Source organism: Phasianus colchicus, chromosome 7, assembly GCF_987193195.1.
Source record: "Phasianus colchicus chromosome 7, bPhaCol1.hap1.1, whole genome shotgun sequence".
In the NCBI taxonomy this organism is placed as follows: Eukaryota; Metazoa; Chordata; class Aves; order Galliformes; family Phasianidae; genus Phasianus; species Phasianus colchicus.
The window spans coordinates 33,583,273-33,603,128 of NC_143442.1; the positions used below are offsets into that span (position 1 = coordinate 33,583,273).

The following is a 19,856-nucleotide window of genomic DNA, read 5'->3' on the forward strand; positions in this document are numbered from 1 at the left end:
GTTTACTTAACTAGTCTTTCTTTTTCCTTCTAACAGTGGCACTCAGTTGGTCACTTCAAGTGGGGATACAACAGTACGGATATGGGACCTCTCAAAAGGGGGCTGCGTTCTGACTTTCAAAGGACATGCCCAAGCTGTATGGGACTGCTCGTGGCATTCGTGTGGTGATTTTGTGGCTTCTGCCTCTAAGGACAGCACAAGTAAAATATGGGATGTCAACAGGTATGGAATTACTGGCAATTCTTTATTATCTGGTTGATAGCTGTAATTAATAATCAGTGTTTTATGCTTCAGCCCAGTCAAAGAGACGTTTGACACCAACTTGTGGACTTCCCTTTAGGAACATGAGTAGATTAAAGGGAGTGGTGCAAGAAAAACAACCTTGATGACATTTATTAGAGAAGGCTGTTCAAATTAGCAGAGAAGGACTTAAATTAAGATAGTGCCACAAAGACTGTTTCCTTTTATTTGGCATCTGCAATTCTGCAGTCATTTTTATTGCTGTTATTCGTTTTTGTTTGTTTGCTTTTAAGGTCGTGGTTTTATGAAACTTCAGTACATAAAGTAAATAAGTAACAGAACAAAAATACAAACGAGTTTTCCATTTCATATTTCTAACTTAAAATTCAAGTGTGCTGTACATTCATAAGTTGGACAAGTGGAAATTTATTTTATTCATTATTTAAGTTTTGGCAAGGTGACTCCTGATTAATAAATAACTATACCTCTTCATTTTCTTTATTGCTCTGGCAAATGCGTTCTATGAAGGTACTTAAAGAAATACAAGTACATTTTTGCTTACCAATTAATCATTAGTTCCTCATCTATCTTCAGTTGTATTTGAGGTGGTATATTTTGAATAATGTGCACCTTAAAGGAATGGAACAGGATATTGTTTGGAGTTGATACTTCAGGGATAACTTACAAATAGCGTTACTGAAACCACTCTACTGTCTTAAATCTGATTTTCAACAACTGAATGTTGCCTGTCTACAGAATTCTTCAGACTTGTTTGTGTTTTCCCTGGTTTGTTATGACCCACTCCTAGTGGGTTTGTCATATCCTCTTTCCCTTTGCTTTCGAATGAGGCAAAATACTCCTTCAAGCTTGTTGCCCAAAGGAGTGTTGCCCAGAGGAGGGGAGGAAGCTTCACTGAGAAAGCAAGGGAGAATTCCTTCTCTCTTATATTGCTTCAATCCCTCCCTGTCTACTCCAAGTGCAGTGAGCCCTGCAGCAGACACTTAGAGACCTACTGGGGTCATGCTTGGGGAAGCTGCTTCAGAGTTCTCGTTGTAAGTGAAGTACCACTGTACTGGCCAACTAGCCATAAATCAGTTGAGATGGTTAAGAATTTTCTAATTTAGTCAAGTTTTTTGAGAATGGATTTGAACTCTGCTATTATGAGATTTTCAGTCTTGTCTTCAAGTTATGAACTGGGAAAGCTTTACATCAGAAAACCCTTTTCTTCTTTATGGCATTACCAATGTATGCATCCTTCCTCTATTTGCTTATTTTTGAAGCAGGTGAATTATTTTGACTAAGCTCAGAGCAGAAACTAAAACAAGCTCAGAACAAATGCTCAAGTTTTATAAAGCCATAGCCAAAAAGATTGGCAAAGTTCAAGGAAGTAGGATGCACTGCAGAAATCACCAATCACTTCTGGCAACAGATGGTGCTTCCACCCTCACTATCAGTAATAGAAATTAAGGGTCAGTGTTCTTCTCTAGTGTGAAAATGCCTGGAATCTGTTGCATTGTTCATTGCCTCTTTTCTTAACCTGCTGTAGCATTTTAATACTTCGATTATCCTTTATGACACATGCATGACTTTTAAAAAATAATACTAAGAATAGTCTTAATTTTATGTCGAAATGGTTTTGAATTTGCATAAGGGAGGTTTTATTTGGACTTTCTGAAGCATCTTCTCTGCCGAGGAAGCTTTTGTAGTCAGAGGTATCAAAGCAAATCTTCGTTGCCAACCCATGCCTCCCACTCGCACTCATTAACAGCTCTCATTTCTACCTTCAGTGTATTTGAAGAGTATTTTGCATTTGAAAATAAGACAGTAAGGAGTGCAGCCATGATGTGGAAGGTTTATATATCAGCTTACAATTATTGAGACCTTAAGTTGTGCCAAACTGTCCGTGGCTAAAGGGAGCAGGATCCATCGTGATGTGATGATTTCAAGCTTGAGACAGCCTGACCGAAGACATAATTCTGCAGAACTGTCAGCTGCCAATGAACCTTATGCCTAAGTTGACTGAATTCAAGTGAAAAATAAGCTCAAACAGAATATATGGCAATTCATGCATTTATTTACTGAGGGGGATGGGGGAAGTGAGAAGAGAAAGTTACTTGCTTGTTAAGCAACCTGGTCTTTTTTAGTTTGGAGTGTTGATTTATTGATACTTGTATACAGAAATACTATACAAAGGAACTTGGAATTTATTTTGGCTTGCAATACTAATTGCCTGCAAATTGGATGAGTTTGGCAAAACTAATCCTAGGTGTTGTCCTGAGTGCCCCCAGTAAATTTATGTGCCTGGAGTTCTGCGATAAAAGGAAGGCAGCTGTGCCTTCAATGTACCATGTCAGTCTGTAACCTCCTTCAGATGCTTTTAATGGTCTGAGCGTGTGCAACAAAGCAGGAGGGTGGAGCAGGCTTGCCACAGAGGTTTGCAATGCTTGGGGAAAGAAATCCTCCCCAAATGTCTTAACTCATCATCTTCTTTAGAATTCTGCTCCAGATGTCTGCCAGCTCTCACAAAGCTGTCTCTGAGCAGGGGCCAGAGCACAAGATAACATACTTGCAATAGGATGATGATCAGTGATCACAGTTACTGTTTAATCTTGTGATTAATTCTTTCTATGAATAAGAAATCAACATTTTATAAACGAGAGCTTCCTTTCATCCCTAATGTATATCTGGATGTATGCCTGCATGCCTGCTTTCAATTTGAGTGTTCCTGGAAAGCATCATACTGGGGAGCAGTGGGAAGTGAGATGAATATCAAAATTGTCAACTATCACCTCTCTAAAAGGGAAATGTTAAATACATACTTGAGATACAATTGTGTACAATTCTCTAAACACTGGTAGTTGTCTTTTTGTTTTGTTTCAGATTTCATGAAGCTGCTCTTATATGTTAGGAACATATCTTTATAGATTCCTAAAAAATAATAATAATAATAATAATAACTTTTAAGATTCCTACAACAGTTTTCTGTGGTTCAGAACTTCGTGTCCTTCAAGTGGAGAGGTTTTTTGTCCTTTTAGTACCAAAACCAGGTGCAATTTGCACAGTCGTCAAATCCATTATTGGAATCCAAAGAATGCAGGGTCTGATACCTTTTAAATAGGAAAAGGTTGTCAGCCATTTTATTAAATTAGATTATTGTTTGCCAGTGATAAGAAAAATGAGCGCTCTCAATGCTTAATTTTTTTCTTTATTAGGAGGTGAAACTTGCTGAATTAATTCTTTAATAGATATTTTTCTTGAGCCTTTTTTGTTCTGGGAAGGTTGGAAAACTGTCATATATTGAGCCACGAATAACATTCCTGCCAGGAGAATAACATGAGGTAGCTTTGTGGTTAAGTGTTCTTCTCCTTGACAGCTTACATGCCCTTTATTTAAAGGTCTGTTCTGATTTTACAAAAACAAAACAGAAAACATTAACAGACACAAACCCAAGCACCTCTCACCTTTCCTGAAGAGACAAGCACATGCAAAGATGTAACCGTATCCAAGGTATGGAAGGGCTTGAGGGTGTTGGAGGGACTGTGTGTTCTCCTGGGAAGTTGGCTGCTTTTAGAGGAAATGGAAATAACAAGGCCATAATGCCTTTAGAAGAGATGAGTAACATACCTAGCATGGTTTGAGAATAAAAAGCAAAGCAGCAAAACTCAGGTATCTCTCCTATCTTCAAGACTATCCCATCTCCTTCATGATTTATAGGAAGCAACTTGAACAGGAAGTGAGGAAGAGAAAGAAGGGAATAGGCTTTGTAACTTGCAAATTGATTTTATTCATCAGTGTAGCTTAGACTGAAAATACATAGCCGGCCATGTTAATGGCTCAGCAAACAGTTCTAGGATTGTTTTCTCAGACCATAAATTCGGAACTGTCAAAGTCATTTTGGTAGGATTAATTTCAATTATCCAACTGTAAATATCGTCAGAGATTCACAGCCTGATCTCTGACATGCAAATCAAACTGAACTTCGTATATCTCGTGTAAACACAGGTGGTTATTTAGTTTTGTAAACATATGCTGTAGACTCTCTATTAAATGCAAAAAAAAATGTTATTTATGCTTTTAAGCTTGAGAAATTATTTGCACCAAGGCCAGAACATTCAGACATAATGTGAAAGCTTTTTTTTTTTCCTCCACTATATCCACTGGATAGTAATTGGTACAGTTCTGCATTTTTCTCTGCTTCCTTCCACCAGTGCAAAACTCAGTGGAATTAGGCCATGGAGAAATGTAATTCCGTGCTGCCCTGCAGCAGACCTCCAGGTGAATAAAGCTCTCAGAATGGGATCCGTTGCTGCTTTCTGTTGGCTGTTTTTATATCTGCCGCTTATTTTTTCACTTTCTCTTAACAGAATAAATTTGGGCTAAGTCCCTGTTACTTCTCCCATGGTCAAAATTTTATTTCAATGTTTAAAAAATAGCTAACATTGATGATCAGTCCTGAGTAGTCTTCTCGTGCATTTATTCTGCTGAAAACTTAAAATATATATATATATATATATATATATGTACAGCATGATCACTTTTAATTATCCTGTACCACCACTGATAGATTACCTGGTTGTTAAGATATTCTTAAGTCCTTTTACTTCTTTCCAAATATACACCAAAACCATTGTTGACAACTTGTGCTTTCCTGTGCCCAAATCAGGAATTTTTCTGTCTTTTTGGAGCGTTAGATACGTGACACAAATCAATTCCTGCTGTATTTACATAATCCATTCATTCCTAAGCCCACATGAAGAGTCTTACCTTCTGGTATCCCAGCTCCACTTGTTTGTTGCTGATTTTAGTTTGACTTTTTCCTCATAAGAAGCATTTTAATTTGGGGAAATTCAGTGGGTAGTGTGCATTTAAAAGAAATGAAACAGGTGGATTGTTTAATTAGAAGCCCTTAATCAACTATAGCTTCACTTGGAATGATACCATGAAATGATAGTACTGTATTCTCCTTATTCTTAACACAGTCTGACAGAATGGAGTGCAAGGCATGTTTAAATGGATTTTAAACTGCTATGATAGTGTCTTTTTGTTCACTTTGCTTTGGTCTCAGTAAAGAAGTGAATGTTCCTTGGCTTACCAAGTTGGCCAAACTGATTGCTTTCTACCATCCAAGCAATGTGAAGTCACTGATGTTAGCCATCTTTCTTGGGCATCTTTTACATTCACATCTTTCTGTTTTCTTCCCTTTTCTCTTATTCAAGGGACAGCTTTTAAATGAAATATGTTTCATTGGATTTGTGGTTATTTTTCACAACATCCAACATATCTGCATTAGGACTCTATAAAGAAAGCCACAGAAAGTTGAAAATGGAGTCCCACTTGGTCATTCTGAACAGGAACAAGGGCATATAACCAGTTGTCATGAAGATTTTCCTTCCTGGATGACTGTTACCTGCCTCAGATTTCAGTGGGAGAGGCACCAAGAACTGCTGGCCAGATACCATGTTTAATTGATTCCAGTAAATGTGAAGCTAATCCATTTTCAGAAAAGACAGATGTCCTCCAGGAAATTGGAAGGCAGGCAGAGAAAAACTCAGAGGATGTGTGGAAGGGCCATCTTTGGGTAGTTTGTAATGTGTGTACTGACAGCCTATCAGGAAGTGCTTGCCGTCTTGATAAAGGAGAATTCCCTTTGGAATCCTCTGAGGAGCACTACGGAGACAACCTGCTGTTAATCCCTCAAATACAAAAGAGGCTCATGCCTAAATCTCTGAATTTATAATTATGTAACAGTTCCATGACACATTTTTCAGGACCAAAGGAATTCTAAAACCTGTTTCTTATGATTCCCAGGGAGCCAATTTTAAAATATCAATTTAAAGATGGTGAATTATCAGGTAAAATATATATATACATATATATATATTTCCAAAGCAAAGTTGTTGGGTTAAGGGGAAAATATGGTTTAATCTTCATAATTCTATAAAAGATTAATCTTGAAGTACAGAACCAAATTAAGAAGTGTAGCCTGAACTCTGTATCATAAACTTACTTGAACTTGTACAGTTAGTGCAGAACATCAGGCTTTGGTAATGAGAAATGTTTACTATGGCTGTGTATTTGCAAGTCTAGGTTATGAAACAAGTCATACCTACTTCTTTCAGAATGGCTCAGCTGGGTTAGTGATGCAGTTATTCACATTTGGTAAGGAAAAGGCTGTATAGTGAGTTATTGCTGAAGTGAGCCTTATATGCTGTGCTGTGGCACAGAGGTTGGGACTAGATCATCTTAAAGCTCCCTTCCAACCCAAACCATTCTGTGATTAAAAAGTGACATCCCATCCCTTGGTAACAAAACAAAGAAACAGTTGTTGGATTTGAAGAAGATAGTAATAAGGTGATGCTAAATGCTATGGCAGTTGTGTGCTTTCTGCTGAAGTGGTGTTGGCTACAGGTCTGGATAAATCAGTGGCATCTGTTGATGTGGTTGTTTTTACTGTAAGTGTCTGTGGTAATTTAGGTTGTATGTGAGAAGCATGCTTGAATTTCTTAGTAAGTAGAATGATAAGATTTTGTTGGGATTTTTTAATACCAAAATATGTCCTTTTTCTGTCTTTTCAATTCTTCATTGTATTTTACCTCAACCATTTTCTTGTACTATCTCAGCATTCAGTATAGCTTGGAAAACTCATTCAGGAGTCAATTTTTTTATGTTCCAGTTTTCTCTATCAGCTCAGAGATGCACGGGTTTCAGTGATGCGTAGCTGGCTGGTGGATTCTACTTGGAGAACAGTACGTTTTGTTGGAACTACTAAAGCACTGTGATCTCCTGCGAGTTGGATACCTTTCCTACTTGCTTTACCTCTGCTGTCAAAATGCCTGCTAGACTCACTGACAGCTGTGGTTCAAGAGCAGGATGCAATACTTAAGCTTCCTTCCATCAAAGCCTAACCAAACAGACTGGCAGGTCCAGAAACTGTAGTCTGTTTGATCCTACTGTAGGAGGCTCAGCTGTTTTCTCTCTCTGACAATGTGCAAGTTGAATTCGTTGTCTTATTCCCAAGCGTGCAGGTGGTGTAATTATGGCTCCTGCTAAATAATGTTCTGTTCTTGACAGGGTGTTTCCTCTGTCCTACATTCAAACGTGCAGGAACAGCACCCAGATATCCAGCATATTTTAAGGATTAGTATAGTTTTTTATTACATATCCTTGCTCGTTATCTTATTTTTCCCCTCTCTTTTGTGTTGTGTTCACTCATTACTGGCAGTCTTTTCTTCGTCTAACCTATTTTTCTAGAAATACTGTCTTAGAGTATTGCAACCAAAACAGAAAAACTGTACCAACAGAGAGCGATTCATACCGCAGTGAAAGCTGTCAGCTGTTATTACAGAATTTATTGAAGACAACAGTTCATTAAAGTGAAGTATTTCAATCATCACAACCATATCCTGTCAGTACCAGTTAGTGCAAGTATTACATGCAGAGCCTGTGATGCAGAGTGGAGTGGAGTGCTGTTTCCTAAAGTCACAGTGTGCTGCAATGCAAGGGACTGCCAGTTTTCTGTGCTTACATCTCCAGTGAAGTAACAAGAGCAGGAGTATGTCTTAGCATGAGAACAATACTTGGATAGGCAGCTCCACCTGAATGCTAGACTCCTGTCAGCTCTGTATGCCTTCTAGTTTGAAACTGGCTGAACTGGGCAATAGATGTCAGAATGAAGGTCTGCTCCAATGGATGTCTTTATGCAAATATATTTCCTGTTTGAATTTTTGTCTTCTAGTTCCATGCAGTCCTCAGAGGGGGGTGTGTGTGAATTTTGGTTGTTTCTATACTTTTTTTTGCACAAAGCCTGAATTCTTAAAAAAACCTCTTGTATTGTCAGATTTTTTCCCCCCAAAAGCTGTAGCTCTAATTGTCCTACCATGTATGTCCTGTTAAAGCAAACTGTTCATTTTTCATTAGCTTTGGCTGAAATATGAAGGCAGTCCTTATCTCAAACCTTAGACAATGACTCCTTATGTACAAGAAAAGGTCTGCGGAGTCTTTTATTGAAGTTGAAAGACACTGAGTTGTCTTTTTATCTTCTTATGGTGTGAATTATATATGGTTTTCAACCCAGTAATGGATTGTTTTATCAGTCACGTTTTTCAAAAGACTCAGGGTGACTTCTGACCTAAACCTTAAATCTCTATGCCGGGTAGAACAGTACATAGTAAAATGTACTTTGGTATCATATGCAGATTTTTCTTCAAGACACATCTCAGAATCATGACATCCACAAGACAGAAGAGTTTAAGCATACAAACTATTTACATAGCCAGTCTCAAGCTTCTCATGAGAACTTCTTTTTTTTGGCTTCAGTGTAAGTGAGGAAACAAAAACATGGCCAGCTTCCTCTCAGCACTTGCAATAGTCAGAGCAGTGTCATGCAAAAATCTCATTTTAGGCCAGCCAATATTTTTCACATCTAGGAAGCTTTTCACCAACTGAAAAGCAATATTTATGCATATGTTTACTGAACTCAGAGACTGCAAAGGCACGTATATCTATTAGAAACCTACTTAAATATGCATTTGAATTATCCACATGATGCAAAAATCACTGAGTTCCTTTGTATTTTATGATATCTTTCAAAAAACCTAATTCTGTCACTGAAACAGAAATTCTAGGTTATAGTTTTAATAGTGAGACCGTAGTAAAACATGGACAGAAATTGTGGATTATTTAATACACAACAGGTAGTGTGTGTGTTACTCTTGCATAGAGGGCATGCCAGTAAAGCTGCGCAGTGCAAACATAGCTGGAGTTCTACTGGGATCTCCTCTGAAGCAGTACTTCTAATCTTGAAAAAAATAGTATGCATGATGTTCTGCTGTTTAAAAGACGATTTCCGTAGCTTTTCAATTCAGAGTTTGTTTCACAGTAACATGAGTATGAGGTAGCTGTGTTTGGAAGGTTAGGATGAAGGTGATGGCTTGAGGATGCGATATGCAACAACGCTAGGTGGGAAGTTAGCAGCCAGCACTGTGACTTGGTGAAAACCTAATTGTGTGTGAAACTTCCCTGTAAATCTTACCAGTTTATCACTCATGCCTCGGCAGTACTTGGAATATTCAGTGCCTACAACAGTAGCATGAGCTAAGCTTTGATATCTACAGCTACAGATCTTAGTAGTCCCTTGCTGGAGATGTATTTCCAGAAGGAGGAGAATGTGTCATAGCTTGCAGAAATACAGTGCCAGTATTAAAATCAGTTAGCAGAGGCCTAGATGGCCTTTTGATACCAGAACTCAAGATCCCAGTCACTGAGCTTCTCTCCAGCGTGCTTTTAGCTGAACTAATGTGAGGTGCTACTTGGTGTTCCTATGTGTGTGAGGTGATGTCAACATAATAAAATAGGAGGCAGTACTTTCAGAGCTGCCCTCATATATTCAGACCCGTAGGAGGAGGAAAGCGAACCAGTTCAATTCTTTTGCATGTGAGTTTCAAGCTAACCTTTCCTTCCAGCTATTTGCCAGAGGGAAGCAGCCCTTCCCAGCTGTATTTAGAAGAGAGAAGCTATAGTACAAAAATGTGCTCTGAAGAAGAAGGTGGTAAATCAGATTGAGGAGGGGTAGCCTTGGGAATGCAGCCCTTCATGCTTTGTGTTTGAGTAGCTTCCCTGCTTGAAAACTCAGGGCTGGTCCCAAGACTTGCTACAGTGATGATGAAAAAGAGCTGAAGGAAAATGCCAGCACCTGTAGCTTCAATGAGGAGGCCAGGAGTTTTATTCCTCGCTCCGGCAGCTTCCTGTTAGAGAACCCAGAGTGATATTGTTTTTGTTGTGGCTCTGTGTCGAAGAGCACAGCAAATCCATTATTCATAATATCTTCCCAAGTTCACAACAGCACTGTGAATCTCCTTAAAGCTGCCACCTACTCAAATCCATTTTATTTGGACAAATAAAGAAACTCTGCACTGAGAAAACCAATTTGAAAATGCACTGAAATTCATTTTCTTCACTTAAATATTTAAGTGCTTATATTTATTGTGTTTCAGCCGTGTTGTACTGTTTTCAAAAAGGATTTTCTCATTTAATAGATCTGAAGGAGTTTCAGTCATATTTAAAATTGTAGGAGAAAATAAACTAACAACCGACGAGGGCAGTGCTGCTTTTTGTGCTGTGAATCTGTGCTCTGTAGGTTAAACCCATCCATTAATATTGTGAGTAACTGCATATTAATTTACAATACCACAGTCCTGGCCCAGGCTTTTAGTCCTCTGCACTGCTTTTTTAAATAAATATACAGCAGCATTTTATATGTAAAAGGTGAAGGACTTAAGTTCACGGTTTGCAGTATAACACCAAATAAAAAGGGGCCTTTAATGTTCACCAGTTGGTGCATTTTTGATTTGTATACTGCAGATTTTTCTCTGGCTTTTTTTATAAAGGCCATTTCTTCTGTATGTCACACCATAGTACAACAGCTTCAGGTAGAAGCATTCGTGGTGTGCAGATAGCTTTGTGCCCAGTGCAGTGGTGCGTGAAGCTCAGTGAGCACAGCTGGCCCAAGTCCCCTTAGCTGCGTACTGAAAGCTGTGCTGTACCTGTGCTACTGGCTTGTTTCTTCCTTATCCAAGTTGGGATTGGGGCGTAGAGATGTCTAATCTCACATAAAAATAAGGAGCTGTGGAAATTAGGAGCTGCTGTTATTGCTTTATCTGTCCTATGTGGAACATCATCACTCTAAGACTGGACCAGTGACAGCGTTCTAAGGTAAACTAATGGCAGTTTGATTTGCCCTCTTTGCTTGCTTCAGAGGGGTGATATTTAAATTAAACCGCTTTTCATAAATGCTGCTGCATCCTTGTGGTTGTTGATTTATTCTCAGTAGATTTATTCTGCTGCTCTCCTGTATGGGTCTTGTTTCATTCATTCCCTTTCGTCAGTAGTTAATTTTTTTTGGAAGGGAGGGAAATAATTTGTTTTAGAAACAGCGGATCCCGTGGCATCCGTCACACAGCTTCAAATTGACTCTAAGCAAACAGATGCCCTGGGAGAGTTGCTTGCTGTCCTGTAGGAAGATGAGCCTTCCCCTTGTCAGCTTCTGCCTGGTTGTGACGAAGTCACATAGTCGAGTTCTCACCTAAGCAGATGTTGGTGGGGTGGGCTCCCTTCATTTAGCATGCACAAAGAGTTGGATCTTTAACAGTGCCTGCAGGATTGATGGAAAAATCTGTTGGAGTGGGCACGTAGGGTCTGCTGAAAATCCCATTAAGCACCTAATTGATTATTTAGGCACCAAAAAGCTAGAAGAATCTGAGACTTAGCTTTGTCAGGGAATTTTCTGAGTCTTATCCAAAATATATAAAGTTGCAGAGGAATATGGTATGATAGATTTCTACAGGATGAACTCAGAGTAAGCATTAACAAGTTATTTTAAACTTGAGTGCTATAGGGCTAGCATTTTAAAGAATGTCTTTTTCTATACTGTATTTTGTAGGGCTTCAATCCCACAAAAAGCAATTATTTGTTATTACTTCTGTCAGTGTTTTTTTCATAAGAAATAGCTTAGATCAGACCCACCACGGGATATCAGGATTCGACGGAAAATACACGTTTTAATTTGGCATAGGAAGATTATCTGGTCTAATGTTGTAAAGATAATTCAAAACAGAAAATGACCTGAACGAGATGCCTCAGAAGTCCTTTTTCAGCAGGTGTGGACTGGGAGCAATGATCAGTATTTCTCCCTTCACTTTGTATAACAAGGGTACGATGAGTTTATTTCTTCAGAGCACTTGTTTCAGGGACTTGGAAACATAGAAGATGTGATGAAGTCTCCAAAACACTCAAAATGCACCAGAACAGAGAGCTGAGTATCGAATGTAGATGACTCATCTTCTCCCTGGTATTTTCCTTAAGCTGTGGAAGCCTAAGACCGTACAGCAACCTGTCTGCGTAGAACAGATCCAACGTAAGCATAAATGCACACACAAAAAATAAAACTGCTTGGCAGTGATCTGTCAAACTATACACATGTTATTATCTTTGAATACTCAAACGAACTGGTTGAGACACTTGGGGTTAGCCGGAAAAGGCAGAAGCTTTACCCATAAAGTTTATCTCGCAGGGGAAAGCAAAAGGAACAAAAAATGGCAGCATCCATACTGATGCAGAAGCAGGGCATGGGCTGAATGCTGATGTCAGCTGGAATGGTAATTGTGGATAACCCACTGCCGCTGGGGAGCGAGCCTTTGCTTATTCTCCCGCAGAACTGCTGAGCAGAAAACACGCTCGCAGTAGTTCTGCAGTGTTTAATGTCGGCTTAAATGGTTTACATCTATTTTATTATTACTGAGATTGTGCTTATCTGATTATCTGGTACCCATATGCCTTGAGGGAGTAAGAGATAATTGTTTAATAAAATAAGGCTATGGTTTTCAATAAGTGATTTCTGGTGCTCCCATCTTTAACTGTCCAACAAAAAAATCCCTTAAGGAAGCGTGATTTGCAGAAAGTGCTGAGCACTTAAAGGTGGAGTCAGAATGTTACATAAGCAATAGCAGTGTACCTTTCTTAACCTGAGATTGCTTGCTGTCTACAATTCTGTAATACTTTTTTACCTTCCAAATAGTACTGGGCATCTCAGAGGTAGAGAAGATTGTGTTCTAGTTTCGGTCCCAAGGACTGAGGTGGCATTTTGTTCAATAAGTATGAAATATAAGAGCTGACCTTGGAGGGGACCACTTCAGACCACATCATCAGTCTACAGAAACTTCATTTCAGCTGGCTGCATTTATTTTCTGCATGTAGGCAGACTGCACAAGAAAGTTAGAAAGATACAACCATGATCAGAAAGCTTATTAATGCACGTATGTTGAATTGCCTTAGGCAGAGGGAAGAACTGAACCTGGATTTTGAAATTGGCTTGAGGAATCTAAGGTGTGTACTCCTGCATCAGGATAGGAGTAGTTAGCAGTGTGGTTTTAGTAGCATCTGTGTCCCGTAATTATCTGATACTGATGCTATGGAAGTGCTTCCTAAGCTGAATTCCTCAGAGTAGTATGAGCAAATTTATTTCTCATTTCTGACTTAGATCAGGGGTGAGAGAGATCAAACATTTCTGATGTTCCCAAGTAAGAGCAAGGCTCTCTGTAGGAACAAGATGGTCCTTGAAAACAGCTTAGGATCTATATTCCAGCTATAAATGTTTATATCTTATTCCTGACCCAGACTTTGTCTCAAAGTCATTTTTGTTGACCTGGTTCTCACCTTGGGAAAATGTGCCCCTTTAGAGACACAAGATAACTGAAAGTTAAAGCATATGAAAGTGCTGAAAAATTTGGATCAAATGTAACATGCTTCTGTTCAAAGGAAAATAGCTGAAATAACTCATCAAAGTTGATTTGGAGCCCAGTTGCAATGCAAAGTGGAGTTTTGCAGCAGCTGTTGCCATCATCTGAAAGATGTTTGGTGCTGCCAGCAATCAGGTACTGACTAGTAGGATAGAAAGGAAATCCTGAAAAGGTATGGACTTCAACTGGGCCTAATAAAAAGCAATGAAGAATGTGTTACAATCTGATATGAAAACATGTATGCTGTATAAAACTTTTCACCTGGCCTTTGTTCTCTTTGAACTAACTATAGTTGGTTTCCTGCTGCACATGGAAGTACGAGTGGTTGAGTTCTGACCATCCCCTGTGGGACTCTCAGTTGAGATAGCTGTGGAAATACTGGTTTCTGTTGGCTAAATTGGTCAGAGCGATGCATCTTCTGGTTCTGATTCAGTTGAATGTTTAAGAAAATGCTTGCATTTAAAGATGTAGTTATTTCTAGATTGTGTCTGTAAAGGATTCCTCTGCATCACCATTGCTTTGGAAATCAGGCTGATCTTGTGAGTGCTATTCTTCTGGTAATTACACTTATTTTGCATACACAACATGATGATGTATGCTTACTTATATTGATTTAAAGTTCTTTTCCATTAACAGGAAAAGAACAGAAGCACTGTAAAGCATTCTCAAGTAGAAATCTTATGCCTTACAGTTTTATCTTTCCTGTAAAAACAAAAGAATAATAATAATACAAATTCACTCAAACTCTTCTTTTGTGAGCAGAAAATAACACACCACCATCTCTTACTTCCAATCCAAGCCACTCAATGATTTCTACACAACACTTGTTCAAAGAAATGTAAGGCGTTGAGAAATTAAATCTTCATTATGGTAGTGAGCAGACTTTATTCATGTTCCAAGCCACTGACAAGGACAAGATGATGGGCACAGACTATTAGTTTTTCACACTTCCTGGAGAAAACCAAAGTCGAGTGTTGTTATTTCTGTAATTCATACGTTTCAATCATGTGAAACACGCAGAGCCACTGTCATTGATAGCTACAATTCTTAGTGTTTGTCAAACCACATCTTGGCTTGGGGTAGTGTTTGAATCACACAAAGAGCAAAATGCAGTTGTATTTCTCTTCTGTAGCTGTCTGCTGCCTAGCTCCAACCAAATGCAGTACTGTGGAAGTCTCTTGTTTTGCAGTTCCTGAACAAAGGCAACGTAGTCCATACTCAATGGTAGAAAATCAGGGGTTGTTATTCTATCTCAGGGTAGCATCAGTTGCTAAAATCTGTGTTGAGTGTTAGAGCAACCCGTGTGTCCTTAAAACTTTGTCCTTTTTTTCTCAGTGAGTATTTTTTCAGTGCTATGACTTAGTAGGCTGAGCAGCATCAGTAGGCTGAGCAGCATCTCACTATTAGCGGGTTTCCACACACTGAATAAATACCCACCATTTACTAAAACACATATGGCCAAGATCTTCTATAAATCTTTCAGGAAACACATAAGAATTATATCTGGCTTCTTTTCCAGTTACACGTGTTCTGTTACATAAGTTACAGCAAACTGAGACAAATAAACATTTTAATCCCAAAGGTAAGGCATGGTTTTGCAACCGCTTTTTCCTGCATCGTAGAACAATATTTCAAGGACTGTGATTATTTGGCTGTTACCCAATTTCACTGCAGAACAGAAATATGACTGGAGAGTTGCTTTCTGCTGCTTAATTAGAAATTTATTAGGGAAGTTTTGACCAAATGTCCCTCACTATTAGACCTTGCTGAATCTGAAGTTCAAGTAATTAGATTTCATTTATTGTAACACATTGCCCTCTTTTTCTGTTCTGTATGTTCTTTCCTATTTTTTTCTGTTTTCAGTTACATTTGGTTTTCCTGTTCTGGGCATTATTTGCCAGAGAGGCTCTTCCAACTATCAGAAATAGGACAAAGTAATTTTTAGAACAGCAAAATATGTAAGGAGGCAAGGTCCCTGGAGACAAAATAAATCTCCAGCACAACAAAAGAGCTCTCCTGTTCTATTTGGATGTTGCTGCTGGCTGAGCAGCTTGTTAGCAGCACCTGGACCATACCTGGCAGCAGGGCTGTGCCCCACTTGTTCAGGTGGCATCATGGAGCCACAGAAGCCTGCTGTAGATGCTGAGGAGGAAAAAGGTTTACAGACAAGCTTTTGAGTGCACTATGTTGGACTTGGTTTTCCTGCTCTAGGTAGATTTGAACACTTACGAGGTTGAACCCCCAAAATATCTCTGCTAGTGGGCACTCATTAAGGCAAAATCCAAGTCTAAGGACCAGCCACGCTCAGATGTTGCCTTTCAGTTTCCTCTTAGAGCTTTGCTGGAAGTGAGGGCTTGCAGCATATCAGGTCAATCTGATCTGGACTGTGGGCATACCTGGTCGTGCACATGGATGGGTGCCCTACATCTGTAGGTGTAGTGCAGAGCCAGGAGAAGAGGAGTGCCTCCACATCCTGCATGCAGCAGTATGGTGTCTGTTCAGCTGGTGAATCACTGCAGGCTTATCACTGCTTCCAGCAGCAGTAATGCTGGTAGATGAATGAGTCCTCGCAAACTGGCCTTGCAAGAAAGTCACCATCCCTGGAGGTGCTCAAGAAATGTTTTAGGTGTTCTACCGAGGGACGTGGTTTAGCTGGAAATATTGGTGATAGGTGGACTGGATGTTTTTGGAGGCCTTTTCCAACCCTGGTGATTCTGTGATTCAGTTCATCTTCTGGGGAAAGCACAGGGAGGTGATCAGGGCCAGATTTCAGTGGAGAAGTCTGTACTCTGAAATATGAGCTTCTGCAGCCTCTCGAAGCTTGCCAAGCAGGACAAAGATCTCAGTGACTACTCATGTCTTTTTAATCAAAATAACCAGGTTTTGATCAGTTTCAGAACTTTCATGTTTCAAGTTCAGGCAGTAACAGTTAAACCATCACTTGTAAATTCTCCTGTTTCCCCATGAGATCTAAGAAGAGGATTTAATGGTATTTCTGTGCAGAAATAACAGTGGCTCTGAGCAGCCTAGTCTGGCGGTTGGCAACCCTGCTTGTGGCAGGGGGTTGAATCTTTAGATAATCTTTATAGTCCTTTTCAACCCAGGCCATTCTATGATTCTGTTGTATTGCAGATTTGTAAATGTAGAGTCAGATGAGTAATATTTGTTTATATATTTAGAAAATGTTAGTAAAACATATATATTGTGTTTGAGGTTCATTCTTCTGTGGCTAAGCCTTCCTAGTTGCTAAATCTTTGCTTTTGGCAGGAGAATAAGGAAAAGAAAGGAAGAAGGGACAGGATTGCACCCTTCAACTTACCAGTTCAGTCCGTACCGCTGCAGGGCTTGGTCTTCTTTTGCACGCCCAATTTACTGTGCACTAGACCACAAGTGTGAGCTGTCAGGCTCCTGCAGTGACGAACCTGGAAATGGTCCCACTCCTGACACCGGCAGCAAGCAGGACTGCAGGCCGTGCTCATGGGCTTCAGATGGCCCTACTGGTCCTGCACAGCACGCCCTGACCTTGGTGGTGGCCATCCTGCTTCTGCTCACTGCCTATTTATAAACTCTTACAGTGAACGTTGTCTGAGAACAGTAATGAAAAACGATTTCAGATAATTTAGTAAGTCAGAGATGGCTCTGCAAAATGGTCCTTGCCAGAGAAGCACTGCCTCGCAGCTTTTTCCAGGCCAAGGCGTTCCTTGTTGTTTTGCACAGTGCTTAGGTTGTGAAGATTATCTTCCATGAGTGCCGACTGATAAGAATTACGCATAGAAAGATGGAATTTATATGCTTTTTATATTTTTTTCTAAATATTTTAAGTATTAGAAGGTCTGCATATCTTCTCCCAGAAGCAGCAGTACCATGTGCTTCAACATTTGGTTTTCCAGGTGTCAGATGTTAGTTTGAAAGGAGGCACAAATGAATATTCTGAGTTTGAGGAGAGTTTCATTTTACTGAAGATGAATAATAATTGAACAAAGTGTCTCATATTGACACCATCACACCAACATATATCTTTTTAGAGACAAATGTGCTTTGCAGGGAAACTGTCCTCGCATGTCAACGTCTTAGAAAATGTGTTGCATTTAGGGAAATAATGGGTCAAGGAAAAAATCATTGTCATAAATGATGGTAGGTACTTTTTACTGAAATATTGGTAGTTTTACATTCTTGACATGAATAATTGGATGTGTCATGTGTGAAGCTACCTAGAAATAAAATAGAGGTCATAAAATGTAAAGACATGATAGGATGCATTTATAACAGCATAAAACAAACTGGCATTTTAATGTCTTAAGCCAGCCCGTCTGCTATACTTGCCCATTGATCTTGGCTAGAAAAGTTCTATGACTAATTTAAGCACATTTTGAAGATAAAGCCATATAATGGGAAATTGATAGGATTTGTTTTTGTTAAAGGTATTCTCCTTTTAACTGCTACAATCCTATAACGCGATCAGAGCTGATCTTGTGTGACCTTACACAGCTTCCCCAGAAATGTTCTGTCCGCATTCTTGCAAGTGACTTTCCAGTGTAATTTACTTTGACATTTTGCTTGATAGGGATTGCAGGTCACATAGTAGGATATTACTCAACAGGCATGAAAAAGGGTTTAGTTTAGTGCTCGTTCAGTGGATTTGAGAGGGTTGCTGTTGGAGGAGATGGCACAGTTGGAGAGGGTTTGTGTGGTTGGTGCCTTGCTTCAGAAGGCATGTAAAAAGATGGTTGCCAGAGGCCCTGTCTCCAAAGTACATGCTGTAATCTCATTAATTTCAATTGGTTTATGGATGCTGTTAATTACCATGCTTGAAATGAGATTTAATATGGTTCTGCACTAGAACAACTATGACTAACCAACTAATCATTGAAACAGCATCATCCTACCTACATTTCTTTCCAGTGAGAGCTCGGTGTAGAAACCACTTACTTAAAAAAATAAAATTGTGACACATAGTGTCCTGTTTACATAGGATTGCTAGTAACCATGAATGTTTCTTAAAAAAAAAAATAAAAAAATCAAATAGTAAAAGAATTGGCAACACATCTCATTTGCTGTGAATCTTTAGAAATGAGTATGGAGCACCACAGGCTCTCCATTGCTTCGTGCCCCATATAGTCTGTACCAATAAATACATCCAGGCAGTCGTAAAATGTTCCCATCAGGTAGTACCAGCTTGTTCTTAATCTGTGTGGATGCAAAAGTGCAGTGTAAGAGATACCTAACTGCTATCTGTATTTTCTTTTCAGTTACTCTGCAGATGGAACAGCTAACTAGTGCATAATTTGGCTGCTTTTGTGTTTTAGTGTAGGTAATGCTCAGTTAAGCCTTATGGAAGTGGCAGCATCACATATCTCGTTTTCATGCAGTTTTATCAAAAGAACTTTTGAATTTGAATGGGCCATTCTGGAATGTGTTTCTTCGAGGAGAAGTCTCTTAGGAATTGAGCAAGGAAATTTCTTCCATTGCTGTTAAGCTAGTGATATCGATAAGGGTTACACTAATTTCAGTGCTGACATTAATGGTGTAGGTGTGCTTATGACTGTAACAACCTGCACGTGTTGGTTTGGAGCTCTTAGGAAACGCTGAAACCCAGTGAGGGCGGAACAGAGCTGCTGATTTGTTGAAGGGCATCTTTATTGTATCTGATTGTATGGGAAAGAAAATAGACCCTGTAGAAAAGAAAACACTGAGGATAATTACAAGTCAAGAAAATGTGTGGTGTTTTACACTGCAAAAATATAAAAATGCAGGATCTGTGAATGCAACCTGCAAAATACTGAGCCACGGGACAGTATCTGTTCTGTGACATAATGCAGGATCATTCAGGATCTTTGTCTCTGGATTTAAGCACCAAGAGAACTACAAATGCCTATGAACCAATTGTTGATAGACAAGGGTCCCTCTTTTCCAAACTAATGTTTTCAGAGAGAGCAAAGCATATATCTATAAGGCTGCGTGTTCATAAATAGGAAAAAAAGCAATAGTTAATGTATGTTGCTACAGATTTATTCTAATATAGATAAACTTAAGCCATTGGATAGAAATATGAGCTCTTGTGAAAAACAGGATGATGGTCTACCCTTCCTATCGAGTTTTTTGGGGAAAAAAGAATACCTAAATAAAATATTCTCCTCTTCTCCAAAAGATAGCTTGTGTACAAGACAGTCTTGCTGAAATTATATCTCAGCTGGAAGGAAAGATGAGTTTATTTTATATAGCAGTTGGAGATTTTTAGAAATATCAGTCAGCCAGTTCCCAGAGTGGTAAATTAAATCTTGAGAGCCAGAGCTCGCTCATCAGTACGCAACGGGATGGAAGCGG

The 19,856-nt window shown here is 39.2% G+C and overlaps 1 protein-coding gene across 1 annotated transcript in view; it reads left to right on the top strand.

The window, feature by feature from the left end:
- Positions 1-19,856, top strand: part of SPAG16 (sperm associated antigen 16) — a 356,401-nt gene that overhangs the window by 206,283 nt on the left and 130,262 nt on the right. Inside the window, exon 12 of the mRNA XM_031604580.2 lies at positions 37-222. Within this exon, the coding sequence (XP_031460440.2) occupies positions 37-222 (186 nt within the window). The remainder of the gene's footprint in view (positions 1-36; positions 223-19,856) is intronic.